This window comes from Diospyros lotus, chromosome 12 (genome assembly GCF_014633365.1).
Source record: "Diospyros lotus cultivar Yz01 chromosome 12, ASM1463336v1, whole genome shotgun sequence".
Lineage (NCBI taxonomy): Eukaryota > Viridiplantae > Streptophyta > Magnoliopsida > Ericales > Ebenaceae > Diospyros > Diospyros lotus.
Window position 1 is genome coordinate 32,774,062 of NC_068349.1, and position 16,447 is coordinate 32,790,508.

The following is a 16,447-nucleotide window of genomic DNA, read 5'->3' on the forward strand; positions in this document are numbered from 1 at the left end:
AGCAGTGAAGCACCAACATGTGCAAAATATGATTGTAACATGAATGGGGATGTTAAGATGGATGTGCAGCTATATAAGAAAATATAAAATTAGAAATGAGGTTATTCGTAATAACATTGTAGTGACTCCTATTGAAAATGAGATATCTGAGAATTGATTAAGTTGTATGGTCATTTGAGAAGAAGACCAATAGAGGCTCCTATGAGAAAAGTAATGAAATGGAAAAAGTATAAACCAAAGGAGATAGGAAGACCAAGAAAATCTTGGAGGAGACACTTAGCTATTATATGAGTTATAAGGTCCTTGTAGAAAATGGGGCTGTAGATAATCATGAATGGCAAGGTAGAATTCATGTAGCCAATCCTACATAGTGTGATAAAGGTTTGATATGTTGTTTGAAATAATGTTTCTAGTCAACCTAATATTGGCTCAAAGTACAACATTTGGGATTTAGCCAGATAAGTTCCTGTCCATGTTCTAGGCACTTGTTAGTAGCATGTCACACCTAGCCAAACAATTGTAACCCACATATGTTGCCTATTAAATAAGTACAAGCTCCATCCCCTGATTTGCCTTGTGGTCACTTAGCTCTAAAATGTTTTGAGTAATCAAAATATTTCAGCGGCCAAATATTCAATACAAATAGGACAGGTACTTGCTCTTCAAAAATCTAACAAATAAACTTAAAAAGACCAGGAGAGTATCAATCTATAAATAATATGTCATTTAGTCCATCCATATAATTCAATTTTGGAGGTTTGCTTAACCTTCAAAGCTAAGGTCTTTTGTTCCTCTCTTTTAGTTTGTTGTTCTCCTCCTTGTCTTTAGAACAGCGCAGAAAAGTATGCAAGCGATACACTTTACAGCTTTTATTTTGCCTCAAAGCCCTTAATGTCAAGCTTAAATCAACCCTAATCCTTTCTCCTATCTACAATATTTCACTTAAAACATCAAAAGCCTAAATTATTCAGCACCAAGACCTTCAAATAGCTTCAGTTTTCAGTACCTTCAAGTTATTAGTTTTCACCATTGCATGAGGACACTTAAGTCACAACAGCCAATGCATGTTGGCGAAAAGGAGCAGGCAATAGGCAATAGGCAATAGACAATAGGCAATAGGCAATGCATTTAAGTTACAATAAGCTTTGGCAGGCAAAGCTCGAGCAGCTTCCTTATTCTTGGTAAGGGGCTATGCTCGTCTTAAAGAATATAGAACATATTTTTGTTCTCATTCACCTTAAGATAGAGGAAGGGGAGTTAATGGCCAGGACCGGAGAATGGTAGAGCTCTGTGTGACTCCAAATTTCTAATAGCAAAGGAGGATGGAGCATTGGAGAAGACACAAAACAAGTTTGTCTCATCTGGGAAATTGTGGGTATGACAAATCAAGATCTCATCATAATGCTGCTACTATTCCTTCCACAGGGGCATACTAGTGTTAAGGTTTCCATAGCAGTTAGGGGCTGGACTGTTGACTTAAGAGATTTCAAGCTGTTTAAACAGATCAGATATAGTCTGTCTACCCAGTTAACGGGCCTCATTGGCTGAACATGGCAGTAAATCAAAGTGGATCACTCTAACGCAGGATAAACTTCACAGGCTTTACAAACCAATATTTCTTTATTGTGTTCTCAGAGTTACCCACAGGGTAAGAGATAAGAAGTGGATGTTCAAAGGTTATCCTCCAGTGATTGATCAATGGGCTCCAAGCAGAGGGCTCTGCAAAGCTCAAGAAGTGCCAAAAAAATTTGAGTTCAGGGTGGTTGGCCTACTAATTTGTTTGGTGAATGATCATGATGGATGTGGACATTTGGCAGTACCCGTGACAAGGTCAGAAGAAAGAAAATTCATTTGTAGTATGCTCAGACACTTCACAAGGCACAAATAGGACAATATAGCATGGACATGACACAAAAAAGTGAATTACAGACAGGAACAAAATACATATAGTATATATTATATGCTACATACATTAATATTTGATTCAAAATAAAGTGAAGAATAAATCATAACAATAACAATGACTATAAACTATCTGTATTTCATAGCATAACAGTTAACATATTGATCATAAAGCAATTGCATTACATCTAAAGCAGAAAATATACAAGCATACTTAGTTTCTTTTTGTATGTCTTATATAAAAATAGCAATAAATCATATTCACATTTTTCAAATCAGAAGGAATCACGAACAATGAGAACATGCATGCAGAGACAAGGTAAGTGAACTTAAAATTAAAAATTGAAGGAGAGGTGTGATGACATTGATGGGGGATTTACGTGAAAGGGAGAAATATTTCAAATTAATTTTGGAGGAGGGTAGTAATGGTTAATTATTTGTCTTCTTAGGGGGATAAGTAACTATTGTTAAATATTTTAGGCATTCGATGGTTTTGTTGGATAAGGTTCTCCACATCAAAGTCAGTTTCATTTTGTATATACATGTACTTGTCAAAAAAAGAAAAAATCAGTAAGCTTGTGTTTGGATGGAGGTATTTCAAATGATGTCATTTAAAAATTCTGATTTGAAATGTTTGCATTTCAAATTTTGTCATTTGAAGACATTATTTTGAAATATGCGTGTATGGATAACCATTATAGATAAGAATTTAAATTCAAACATTCTAATATATATACATAAAATACATGTAAATACATTCATATTACCACCATGGTTTAGCTCCGTGGTTTGGGAGTTCTCTTGTGTCCCAGGGTTTGGGTTCGAACCTTAAACCCATCTTGCTCGTGGGATGACCCAGGCCCATGACACCAAAATGAGTGGTAGATGCAGGGACTGACACAATGCAATGGAGCTTGGGTGACAGAATCACCTTCTTGACATTAGCTATGGCTCAAATCGAACATTCCCTAGGAAAGAATGCCCCAATGATAACACTCAGCGGGGCTTGCTATGCTGATCCCATCACTTCCTCTTTCATTTAGCCAAAAAAAAAAAGTGCATTCGTATTAAACATATGTATATGTATAATGTATAATAAATATACATAAGTACATATATATAATATGATTATATACACATATATATGTATTAATAATAATAACAAATATATTTACATACATATGTAAATATACGTACATAATTTGTGCCTATATATATGCCTACATGTACCTATGTGCATACATATATAAATATATATACATGTAGTATGCAGGTATAAATATTTTTTGTATAGGTATATACTTATGTATATGCATATGTATGTGTAAATTTTTTAATAAATATTAGTATATAAATGTTTGTTAATAATGAATGAGAATAAAATATATTATAATTAATGCTTAATTAGATATTTTAGTCTAAATGACACCCCTTGTGGGTTCATTTGAAATCCTTGCATTTTTAAGTGCAAATCCAAATCCAAATCCAAATCCAAATCCTTCCTATAAAATGGCAGCCAAACATTGGATTTGGGACTTCAAATCTCAAATCCAAAATCCCAAATGATGGGTTCAATTACTTGCACCTTTTTTTGTGTTACGACACTTGTTTACGAAGAGGAGTAGCAAACTTTTGAGGGAGTGAACCTTCTATCCAAGGTCTTAAGCAATCCATTGTCTTTCCTTTTTTGTTTTCTTAAGGTCACGCCCTTTCTTGTCTTTCTCCATTCATTCATTTATCTGATGAGTCATATTTGCCTATAGATATAGAGACGCTGGTTTGGTTGTTCATTTATTGAAAAAATAAGGAAAAAAACTGTAAATGGTTTGTATGCCAGAAATTTTTTATTTCAAGAAGTTTGAAACCAAAAACTTCTGAATTATTTACATTTAAGTCTTCTAACATGGATATTAGATAATTTTATTCACACTTTCTTCTTAATATGTAGATGGTTTCTTCTATTCAAAACAACATTAAAAGCTCTCCTTGGCTTAATCCACAAAAGAGGTATCCTAAATGGCTTTGCCAAGTTTGCCAAAGCTGTCCCATACCAACAATGTTAAACAAAGCTACACAGATATATTATAAACTGGTCAATGATCCTGTTACTAGATAATGTCAGTTGTACATGATAATAGTAGTAACATGAAAAGTAAACCATTATCCGGCACTTGTAAGAATTATAAACACTAATTCGAAGAAATTACAATCGAACACTAAAATAGGATGATTAATATCAACACAACAACCTATCAAGCCTTAAGCCAATTCGGATGACTAATATGCTTCAAATTTGGGACTTAAACCTCAGTTACCATAGCTATATAAATATTTGCGCGAGCAGCAGGACCAACTATTTTAAATATTTTACAAGTCCCAGACAGCTACTCAGATCCCAAGGATTGTAAAAGTAGGTAGAGTAAGATTCAACCTCAAATAGCTGTAAGCATACAGCTCTGATATTGTTATACGAACATGTATTGCCAACTACTCCAGTAAAATATATTCGAAAGCATGTTGAAAACAAAAACAAGGTGATACTTGAACTTGAGACAAAGGTACAAGAACCTAAAATCTGTATCTAAATATAAAAATCATGAATTCAGATTACATTTTGAGTGAGAATAAAGCAATAAAATGCAGGAAAGACTGTTCACATACCTGGATTACACCTAAAAGGTCCTCCAGAAGCTCCAGGGTTAAATCCACCTGTATTAAAGTTAGCCGAAAAACTGAGGATAGCATTCCAAAATTAATGAACTTACAGATGGAACTATGTCCAATCATGCTATACAGTATATTACTAATGACTTGATAACGGACGCAACCTTCGCAATCACTTGAGCTATCCATGGGGCAAGCACACCAGAGCAAAGATCAATGAGAACACAAGCAGCTTTAGCCTGTGGAGAAGCTGAGATCAAATCTTTTGTTTCCAAGCAGGCCAACCAATATTTTGAATGTATTAGATGACAGTATAATTTGAATTTCTGAAATGAAATGTGAGGTTTTATAATTCTATGCCAGTCACTGTCATTGGGTTCCCAATTCTATGCTTAGAACAATCCAATGTGAATATCTCCACTATTTGATACAATGGAAAGACTACAAATCCAAATTTAAGATGAGAAACTTCAACACATTAATTTAGGGAGATGGAAATTAGGTGTTTTCCTTTTAGAGTCCATCATAGAAAATTTTCTTTTTAGACAACCATAAACATGCCCTTAGAAAAAAAGAAAAAAAAACCACTGAGATCATGTCTGCTGGTTTAGTTTGTAAAACAAGAATAGTCTTGAGAAAGAATGGAAAAGTGCGATAATAACAGTAGATTTGACGGAGATTCAAAAAATAAAAATAGTTTTGAACAGCTTGCTTCACAATTCAAACTGGAGATTCAAATCATAGTGTACAAGGGTAAAAATATTTCTGCTGAACTTCATTGAATAATATGTACAGCACTTATATACATGAACCTATACTACCACAAAGGAAACTATAATCTTACATATATTCTACATATCATACTAGATATATGGTTATTGTAATATAGGGATAGTGTATATACAATTGCCTAATATATAAATCATAATATCTTAAAACTCCCCCTCAAGTTGGAGAATTAATTGTTAACATGCCTAGCTTGGTGCATATGTAGCTCACATGAGGACCTCTGAGAGACTAATAAATAGATTGGCTATGTGGTCATGAAAACTCAATGTTTGGTTCTCTCATGGAACACGTGGTTAGAAACAATATGCATTGCAACTTAATTGTCACAAATTAACTGCATAAACTTCCCTTGAATTATTCCCAACTCCTTGACAAGTTGTTTCAACCATATCAACTCACGCGTTCCTAGGGCCACAACCCTATATTCAGCAACCTCAATACTAGATCTAGCAACAATGCTTTGTTTCTTACTTTTCCAAGAGACTAGGCTGCCACCAACAAATATACAGTATCTAGATGTGAACCGCTTGCCACACTAGGAGACCTGTCCAATCAGCATTTTTGTATCCCACAATTTGACTATGCCCATGATCCTAAAAAATATATCATGACTAGAGGCACCTTTAGTATACCAAAGGATTCAGATCACTACGTTCTAGTGACTATCAAAGGAGAATCCAAAAACTGACTCGCCACACTGACAACAAATGAAATATTAGGAATGGTGATTGTAAGGTAGTTAAGTTTATCGACTAACCAGTGGTAGTGCCCAGGGTGAGAAATAAGCTCCCCTTATCCTAGTAACAACTAGATATTTGGATCCATAAGAGTATCAAATGGTTTGCATCCTAGCATCCCTATTTATTTAATCATATCCAATGCATGTTCCCTCTGAGAGATATAGATATCAGTCATTAATCATGCCACTTCAATGCCCAAAAAATATCTTAGGTGATCCAAATCCTTGGTTTGAAAGTTTTGTTGATGTGTTTTCAACTCAATGATGTTGAACTCATCATCAACAGTACAATATCACCCACATACACAACCAGGAGAATGTGGCAACTAGATTTGGAGGGATAAAAAACTAAATGATCAACTCCACTCTGAGTTAACCTAAACTCCATGACCATTGAACTAAATCTTTCAAACCAAGCTCAAGGAGATCATTTAAGGCCACAACCAGATTTTTGAACACCACAAACCAAGCTCGTGGGTAGGCAGGTCTGAATTGACTAGATCATGGGGCCATACCTACTTCTTGAGTAGGGACACATGGAAGACCAGATAGATTCCAACTCCTTCTCATAGTTGCAGCCTATAAGCAACCTTCCCCACCTCGACTATCACTTGGAAAGGCCCAAAATACTTGGGGCCTAGTTTAGATGAGGGTTGTCTAGCAAATAGTTGCTATTGGAATCTCCTTACCTTTCGGTACACCATATCCCTTTCTTCAAAACTCCTTTCACTTCTTTTTCAATCTACCATTTGTTTCATCCTATTCTGTGCCACTATCAATTCCTTTCTTATTGCCTGTAGGGCTTCTTGCCTCTACCTTAAATATTGGCCTACTGCTAGCTCCACATTGGAATAGTACAATGTTGTAGGTATCAATGGGGGTTTGTAGCCAAAGAGTGCCTCAAAAGGGGACCTTTTAAGAGAACTATAGTAGTAAGAATTGTAGCACCACTAAGCAAGTGGTAACCACTGATTCCAACTCTTAGGTTTGGAGAAACATATGCACCTTAGATAGGCCTCTAGACATAGGTTCACTCGTTTGGTTTGCCCATCTGTTTCAGGGTGATATGCGATGGACATTTGTAAGCCAATCCCCAACTGCTTGAACAATTCCCTCCAAAAATTGCTGGCGAACGCCTTATCCCTATCTGAAGTGATGGACACTAGTAGTCCATGCACTTTCACACTAAGTCCAACAACAACCTAGCCACCTCAGGGGCTGTAAAAGGGTGGGCTAGGCTTAGGAAATAATTGAATTTAGTCAACCTATCCACCACTACCATGATAGTGTTCTTCCCTTCAGACCTTGGGAACCCCTCCACAAAGTCCATGGAGATCTATTGCCATGCCTGTTCGGGGATCTCTAGGGGTTGAAGCAAGTTAGGTAGGGGACTTGCTCATGCTTGCATTTTTGGAAAATAGGGCGCACTAACACAAATGCGGTCATCTCTTTTTTCATCTTTGGCCAATAAAATAGCTGCCTAACCTTGTAAGTGACATTCAAACCCGAGTGTCCCCCAATGGGTAAGGCGTGCAAGGCTTGTAGTATTCTTTTCTTGAGCTGAGTGTCAACCCCAATTACCAACCTTCCCTTGTATCTCAATAACCCTGCCTTCAATGTGTGCCCCTTATGCTCCCGTGGTCCAGCTGCTAACCGGGTCATAAGGTCTCAGGTCCACAATGTTTGCTCATAACTATTCGACACTTCGTTGATCCAATCTAGAACCACCACTGAAATTGCTTGGCACTCCCCCCATTTCTTCCCTTCTCAACAGTGCATCAGCCATTGTATTTTCCTTACCCTTCCTATATTGGATGGTGTAATCCAATCCAAGCAACTTGGTTCATAAGTGCTTGGAAGGTGGCAGGTGGATTAGTTAGGCCAAAGGGCATAAATAGGAATTCATACAATCCTTGATGGGTGCAAAAGGTTGTCTTGGGTATGTCTGGACAACTAATTTGGATCTGGTGGTAACCAGATCTAAGATCAATCTTTGAGAAGGTAGTTGCCCCTACTAATTCGTTTGATAGGTCATTTATAATTGGGATGGGAATTTGTTTTTAATAATGTGGGAATTTAGTTGTCTATAGTCAACACAAAACCTCCAGCTTCCATCTTTCTTCTTAACAAGAAGAACATGGGATGCAAAGGGGCTTTGGCTGGGTTGGATTATGTTTTTGGAGAGTATCTCCTTAACTAAGCGTTCAATCTCTGCCTTTTTAGAAGGAGAGTATCGGTACGAGCGGACAATTATGGGTTTTGTGTTAGATTTAAGGTGGATTGCGTGCTCTAGGAAGCGGGAAGATGGTTCCAACAATAAGCCCTCAAATTCAACCAATAAAGAGTGTAAAGAGTCATTAGTAGTTACCTCGCTTGGGAAACAAAGTTTTTTAAAACATGCTAGACGCTAGTTGGGCACCAGGCAGTCGAGCTCCTAGGCGGGGCTGTTAAAATGTAAGATTCCTCCAACTCAAACCCTAATTCTGCCTCCCAAAGTATTCCTAAGCTTCCCACGACGTCCTTTGGGAACCCCTTTGGCGTCTTCAGGGTCGCTCACCACCAGCGAGCCCACTCCGAGGTGAACTTCTGCCTACCTGACGACCTGGATCTAATCTCCGACCCCTTCGATGGCCTGATAGGGAGCTTCGACGAGATCGGATTGGAGGATGATCTATTCTGCACTTATATGGACGTTGAGAAGCTCGGATCCAGCTCCATCGTTAGCGGTGACAGTCGGATAGACAATGCCAATGGTAGCGGAGGCGAAGGGGGAGTGGGGCTTAATTGGGGCCGGCACCAAGGATGTCGATTGGCATGAATTTGTGGCGGACCCTAACGCCTCGGCGACACCTAAGCAACTGCCTTTCTGAACACTGGGAACAGGTGAGGGCTTCCAACTTGAACCATTGGTGGTCCTCTGCCCCAGTCGTGCCATCCTCTATGTACTCCTCATCTACTTCAATGGCGTACACTGAATGTAGTTGAGCTATGGCTCCCTCTTCTTGCTCAAATAATCTCTTTAGGTGGTTCCCTGAGATGGCCCTACATTCCCCTTCTTCCACACACCCTGTCAATGTCAACCTTCTTCCTCTCTTTTCAAAAGTAACCTCTAGGGTGTTGAAATCAAATATCAGAGGGCATATTATCCTCATCCAATCAACTCCGAGCACAATTTGACACCCGCCTAGCTGCAAGATCCTTAGGTCTGCTGAGAACTTGTACCCCTACATTCTCCATGCAAACCCCTGACATTTATACCGGTTGATCATCTTGTTGTCGTTGGCAACGATTATTGAAAGGGGAATAGTGGTCTGCAGCACGCATAAGAGTTTCTTGGTTGTATTCTCATCCAAGAAAGTATGTGCACTCCCACTATCAATGAGCATAATTAGCTTTTTCTTCCCTATAGCCCCCTTTAATTTTGATCACGGTCTCTAAAGGATGGCCTTCCAAGGCATGCGGGGAAATTTGTCCACCCTCCTCTCTTTCTGCATTACCCCCTACTTCGATCTCCTTTGCTTCCTCCATCGCTTGTTCTTCCTTGTCTTCCTATCCTTCCATCCATTTGCATCAATTGCTTTCGACATTGATCCCTGAGAGTGTACTTCTCTCCACAGTTGAAGCACAATCCCATCTACATTTTCTTGTCTAGTGTAAGAGATCTCACTATGGGCAGCACGAATTGGTGCTTGGGGTTAGTAGCTTCCCCTGTTCATATGGGAGTTGTTGCCCTTGTATCCCCTCCCATCGATCTCTGCCAACCCCATCCCAATTCTTTTTGAGGAGATCTTATGCTTCCTCACAAAGGCTTCAAAGGATAGCTCGTGTAAGCGGGCCTTCTTTGCTACCTGCCTCATCGTGGTCAATTGCAACATTTTTACCATCAATCTGAGCTCATCGTTCAATCCACTAAGGAAGCTAGATACAAAGTAGTGCTCATCCAATGTTGGATGAGCATGATTGAGTATGGACTTCAACTCCTCAAATCGGGCCTGATACTACTCCACCGTTCCTTCCTGCTTTAACTTGTTGAATTGCTCCACTACGTCCGTTAAACTACTCTCTCCAAAATGAGCACAAAACTCTTCTATGAATTCTAGCCACCTCCATTCATTCCTCCATCCACTCCAACTTTGGAACTAGGAGTTTGCTACATCATTCAAATATGTAACCGCCATATTGACCTTATTCTCCTTTGCCACTCGATAGTGATAGAAGAAGCGTTCGCATCTTCTGACCCACCACCTGGGTTTCTCCCATTCGAACACTGGTATCTCCAGCTTAGGCATGGGGGTTAGTCTAATTTGCCACAATTCCTCTTAGTGTGGCTTCTGTTACAATCTCCATTCATTCTTCCCTCTCCGGTCTCTCCCCCTAGCCCTGGGAATGATCGGAGTTGTAGCATCATTGAGAATAATCAAAATCTTTTTTCTCTCTCATTTGTCTCAATTTTTTTCTCTCTCTCTCTCTTTCCCTTCTCTTTCCCTTTCTCATTCTCTTTCTTCCGAAGATTTCCATCTTTCTTATGGAATTCTTCTCGGAATTCTGTTAATTGCCCAGCCCTTAATTAAAGGGCTTGACACCCCACTTCTACAATTTCCAACCTCTTGTCAACTTGTTCATGGCTCTTTCTGAACCCAACTTCTATGATGTCCAATTGCGATTCCAATTGCTTCATATGGGTGTCTTCCGCCATGCTTTTTAGCCAGTGATCTTCAGCTCTAATACCAATTGTTAGTATTGAAGGAACTAACAAGAGCAGTAGCAGAATTCTGGGAAGGAATTCTATGTCTACCAGAGAGAAAGAGAAGGGAGAGAGAGACAGGAGAGCAAGAGAAAGAGAATAAAGAGAGAGAGAGAGAGAAAGAGAATAACAGAAAGGAAAGAGATGAGACAATTAGAATATTCTCATTCATTGTCTTGGAGTGTGGCTCCCTTACATATATATAGGTAGTTATGGGGTCCTTCTAGAAGGTACCCCTGCCATAGCACAACTTGTAATGGCTAAGGTACACCCACTTTTAGCATAACAAAATTATGGATGGACCTATCTACCCCTAGGAACGTGACAAGGAGTACCCAACAAAAATACATTTAAGGGCTCTAGGATCCAACTTACCTCTATTAGGTGAGTGATTATGAACAAAATCCAAACAACCAAACACTCTAGGACAAAGAACATTAGAAGGCATGAAGTTTGGAAAAAATTAGATAGAAGCTGAATTGGACTATTGGAGTCGAGGCTTTTAGAGGGTAAACTATTAATGAGATAGGTTGTTGTCAAGGTAGTTTCTCCCCAATAATGCTTCGGAACATTATTGTGGAACAACAAGGCTCTTGTAATAGCTAGCAAATGGCCATTTTTCCTCTTAACTACCACATTTTGCTAAGGAGTATAGACACAAGAAAACTCATGAATTATACCCTTTGTCTAGAAGAAATTGGATTAGGTTTGGTTGAAGAGGTCTTTAGCATTATCTGTCCGAGCCCTTTTTATTTCATCCCCAAACTGATTTTTAATCATAGAATAGAAGTTTAGAAAGATGGTGCACACTTCTGATTTAACTTTTAATAGATATAACCACACCACTCATGTGCAGTCATCTACAAACAACACAAACCACCGAGCTCCTGAGAGATTAGGAACCAGAGAAGGACCTTATATATCACTATGAATTAGAGTAAAAGGAAGAGAACTTATGTTATTATTGAGAGGGAATGAAACCCTTTTATGTTTAGCAAATTGACAAACATCACATTGGAAATCCTTAGTATCTAATCCCTTAAACAAAGAGGGAAACATAAACTGAAGAACATTGAAAGATGGATGTCCTAGATCAAAGTGATGAAGCCAAAGTACATCCTTACTAAATTTAACTACAAAAGATACAAGGGAAATCCTTTTAGCAATCTGTCCATTAAGGTCTTCAAGATGATAGAGTCCCTTCTTTACTCTAGCATGCCCACTCATCTTCCTCAAGTCCTTTTCCTAAAATTCACAAAAGGAAGGATAAAAGATGACACGACAATTAGCATCATGGGTTAATTTTTGAATGGAAACAAGATTGGTGAAAAGCTTAGGAACATGAAAGACATCCTTTAGGGTTAGGTTGTTGTTTGTGAGGATGTCCCCTTGTCCAGCTACAATTGTTAGGGATCCATCGGCCAATACTACTTTCTTTGTGCTAGGAAATGGTTTGTAGGACAAGAATTTGTGAGGAAGGGATCATATGGTCTATAGCTCCGAAGTTAAGAATCCAAGTATTTTGAAGAGTTAAATCATAAGCATGTAAACTAAGAGAAGTGGGAAGTAGAAGTAATACCTGTGAAGGCAAGCTTAGAAGTACCTGCCCCTGGCCCTTTTTCAAGAGTTCCCAGTAGGTTCCTTAGCTTTTCTATTTCCTCTCGGTTTAGCTCCATTGATTCAGCCTGTTCTGGAGCTTTCCCTTTTGTAACCTGCTGGCTACTGGCCACATAGGACTGTCCTTTTGGTTGTCCTCTTTTGGCTGGCTTCCCATGAAGCTTCTAGCATTTTTCAATGGTATGCCTAGGCTTCTTGCAATATGTGCATCACAAATTATCCTTGTTTGTGGTTTTGATTGAATCCACAACCTACCAATCTTCTCAGGTTAGTCTCTCCTGATCAAGGCCTTTTAGGGTTAAAAAGGCTTAATTATTCATACGATTAGTCTCTAATTGTTAGTGTTGGTACCCTAATACTAGATTTAGATAGCATCTAACATTTATTATTATGGGACTAATGATATAATTCTTGCAATATGTAATAAAAATATGTTTTCATATTTTAAAGTCATATCTTCATTCATAGCTCTCCAATCATTATATATGAATGAGTCCCTAGATTTCATGTTGAAGGTCTTATTCTTAAGTGTTAAGAATATGTGACTAAGAACCTTTGTATTAAGGATATCTTAATGATAATTCTTAGTCCTTAGACTTCTCAAAAGGGGACTACGATTAGTCGAGTACGGACTGACACATGGAATACTACATTTAATTAGTGTGAGATGCTAATGATAAAGGATGGTGAGTCGCATGACATAATCCATGAGATGGATATAGTATACATGTGGGTAGGTGTTAGTGGAACACTTACTGAATGTGACGCACGTGATAAATCGCATGGCTGAGAGGATCTATGGTCTATCACAGACTTCGATTGTGTTACTGGTCTTTAGTTCGAGTGAAAGATGTACTGTGTGGTCCCTGTGTAATGACATATAGAGGCAGGTGATTGCTAATGGGATCCATCGACCTTTGACGTGAGGTGAACATCAACATCCTATACGATTAGTGATGGTCTTGATTGTAGAAACTCCTGGCCAAGGTACACTTGATTGGAAAGTGTTCCAATGTCGGAAAAAGTTCCGATGTGTCACCTCAATCTCATCACTCAGATTTTGGCATAGTCATTGAGTTAGTGAGTTTAATCAATCCATGACTCTCACTCGATCGGGATGATAACTGATAGAGGGATTATAGCACACGAGAATCGAAAGCCTAAATAGGTTTTATTCTGAAGTAAGACTTCATTACTGGTAGAATCGTCCTAACATAATGTTAGTTGTCACTCAGGGTTTTTCGGGGTACATCGAGGAGATGGAGATATCGTTGTTGTAGACCAAAATATTTGGTCAACGTCAAAGAGTTTGACAAGTCCTGATTGCTACTTAATAGTGAACCTAGAAGGTTACACGCATATCCGGATGTGATGGTTGACTAAATGATTAAGGCTAAAACTGTCATTAAGAGTTAATGACATTAACCGTTAAGAGTTTAACGGATCTAGTTCAATGATCAAATTAATAAGGAGCAATTGTAAAGAATTGACGGGCATGTCGTTAAGAGTTAACGGGGGCCTCGGTTTCATCATGAGATGGTGAAAGTGTCATTAAGTGTTTATGGCGAGGCCTGGATGTAATTTTTGGAAGTTTGTATAAAAGGCCAAAATTGGTCTACAATTCTTTCGAAACTGTCAATAGTTCAATCAAAACTGTCGACAGGTCCTTGTGAATTGTACAGTTTCTGTTGATCTTGTTGGTAGAATGCACAATCGTTTGTCGATTAGTAAGGTGGAAAAGTTAGGGCACGTGGCAAGGGCGGATGAAGGGAGGACGGCGTGCGTCCTTCTAGTCTCCTCCATGCTCCCAACCCGATTTCCATGTCTCTTGTCTCTAGTGAGGATGATTGGGCGGCTAGGGTTTTTGAGCATTTTGTATATAAGCCAAAAATTAAAGAATGAAAGAGAATGAGAGTATTGCAACTGTTGCATTGAACTCTCTCGACTTTGGCTCGTTTTCTTCTCTACATTTCAGAGCTCAGAAAACACACCCTTTGACCTTCTTCCTCAGCTTCTTATTCCTCCATTGCTATAGTAGCAACCCAAGCAAAACAGTGAGACAGTTTTGGTTCTTGGGTTTTTCATTTTGAATCCATTTTCATTCCCATACTTAATCTCTCTTACTCTCTTTGTCTAGCACAAAGAGAGAGTGTTGGGATTCACCATCTCACTGGAGAGTGGACTGAATAGGCCTCCTGTGTTTTCGGGAGTCGGTTCAATCTAATTGAAAAGTTGTTCGGGAGCTATTTGGAGCAAGGAGTTGCTGCTACCAGAGGATTTCAACCTTTACATTGACCTTTAAGAGTTGAAAGGTATACCTAATAAACCCCCTATTGCATGGTTTAGTTTTCGGTTAGCATATGGACATCGAAAAGAGTCTTGTAAACTGATTTTGATTTATGTTTCCATTGCCATTTCATTGATTTGTCGAAAAAGTTTTGAAAATCCGATTAAACCATTGGATTGATACTCCAATAGTTGGCGTTCCTCATCACTAACATCACCCCTCTTTTGCCTTCCTCCACACGCACAATTGATATTGCCTCATTTAAATAAGACAAATCAGTCTTGCCAGGAATTTGGACTCTAACCGCATCATACTCAGATACTCTACATTTAGTCCTACTAGGAAATCATAGGTTCTCTCCTTTTCCATGAACCTCCTTTCAATGGAAACATCTTCACTACACTTCATTTGGATACACTGATAGTGATCCAATTATTACCATAAGGTCTGCAACAAATTGGCATACTCAATTATAGACTGAGTCCCTGCTTTAGCTGTTACCTTGGTGTTCTAATCTCATAGATTTATGCAACATCGTTTACCTTCAAACATGTGATCTTTACTGCTTCCTAGATCTCTTTAGCTATTGTAAGGAACATCACCAAGTCACTGATTTTTGGAATCATGGAATTCCAAAGCCAGGACATTACTAGTGCGTCGTCTTCATCTCATGTAGCATACGTGGGTTCACTCTCTTTAAGCCCAGTTTCAAGCAAGTGACTCAACTTTCCCTTGCCCTTCAAGAATGTCCTAATCGGTTGGGACCACTTCAGATAATTTTTTCCATTCAGCTGATAGGCCGCTTGGATGTTTTGTAATCTCCATTGGTGATCGTACCATTGTTGGAACTGCCCGTAAAAGGGGCTTCAGTGATGCTACCGGATTCCATGGAGTCAGTCATGATTCTAGGATTTTGAAAGAAGATTGGATCAAGAGGGTTTCAGCCACAAACAACCAAGGAAGACCTTACTTCGAGGGTAGAACCTAAGGCTCTAGTACCATGTTAAGAAGAAGGGGAAAAACCAATCTTATTCATTGTAATGAATTGCTACAACATATATACACGCCTATCATTCGTACAAGCAGTTTCCTAAGTTTAATTAGGAAGTTTCCTAATTAGATAATTTCTTAAACTAGATTAGGAAATATATACAGAAAAGGAAATAAACTACACAGCTGCTAATACAATCAAATTAGACAATACACCCACTATACCATACACACAATATTACGAAACACAGAAAGCTACTCATCTTCTAACATGGTTATTGCTTCTAAGCTAAGTAGGATCATGACTCTGATACCATGTATATGGGTAAAAATATTTCTCCCTAACTTCATTGAATGAAATGTACAACACATACATACTGTATACATAAACCTATACTGCCACAAAGGGAACTATATATCTTACATATATTTTATGAACAAATAGGAGACCCGAAATAGGTAAACTGAAGGTATAATTGGAGGTGAACAAAACAAACTGTTTTCACACTTGTATTTGAACTTAGATAGAGGTATTTATACATGAGCAGGCCCTAGTTTGCTCCTAGAATATAGGAATACAAAATACAAATTCAAATATGGTACAACAGATAAGATAAGATTCAAACTTAAGTGATAGTTCAATCCTATCTTTATGAAACTACTTTATCACTAACTTCTTATCCCTTCTTTATCTTCTCAACCATCTTTAATTTAA

General features: G+C 38.4%; 1 protein-coding gene across 4 annotated transcripts in view; it reads right to left on the reverse strand.

Moving 5' to 3' along the window:
- Nucleotides 1-16,447, reverse strand: part of LOC127814284 (uncharacterized) — a 159,081-nt gene that overhangs the window by 40,646 nt on the left and 101,988 nt on the right. For 3 of the 4 annotated variants that reach the window (XR_008026325.1, XM_052355700.1, XM_052355702.1), the window contains 2 exons: nucleotides 4,731-4,805; nucleotides 4,564-4,611 (listed from right to left, as the gene is read on the reverse strand). Coding sequence is in view for 3 of the 4 variants with exons in the window: in XM_052355700.1 (XP_052211660.1) it covers nucleotides 4,564-4,611; nucleotides 4,731-4,805 (123 nt within the window). In the remaining variant the exon portion in view is untranslated. The remainder of the gene's footprint in view (nucleotides 1-4,563; nucleotides 4,612-4,730; nucleotides 4,806-16,447) is intronic. The other variant, XM_052355701.1, reaches the window with a different exon arrangement.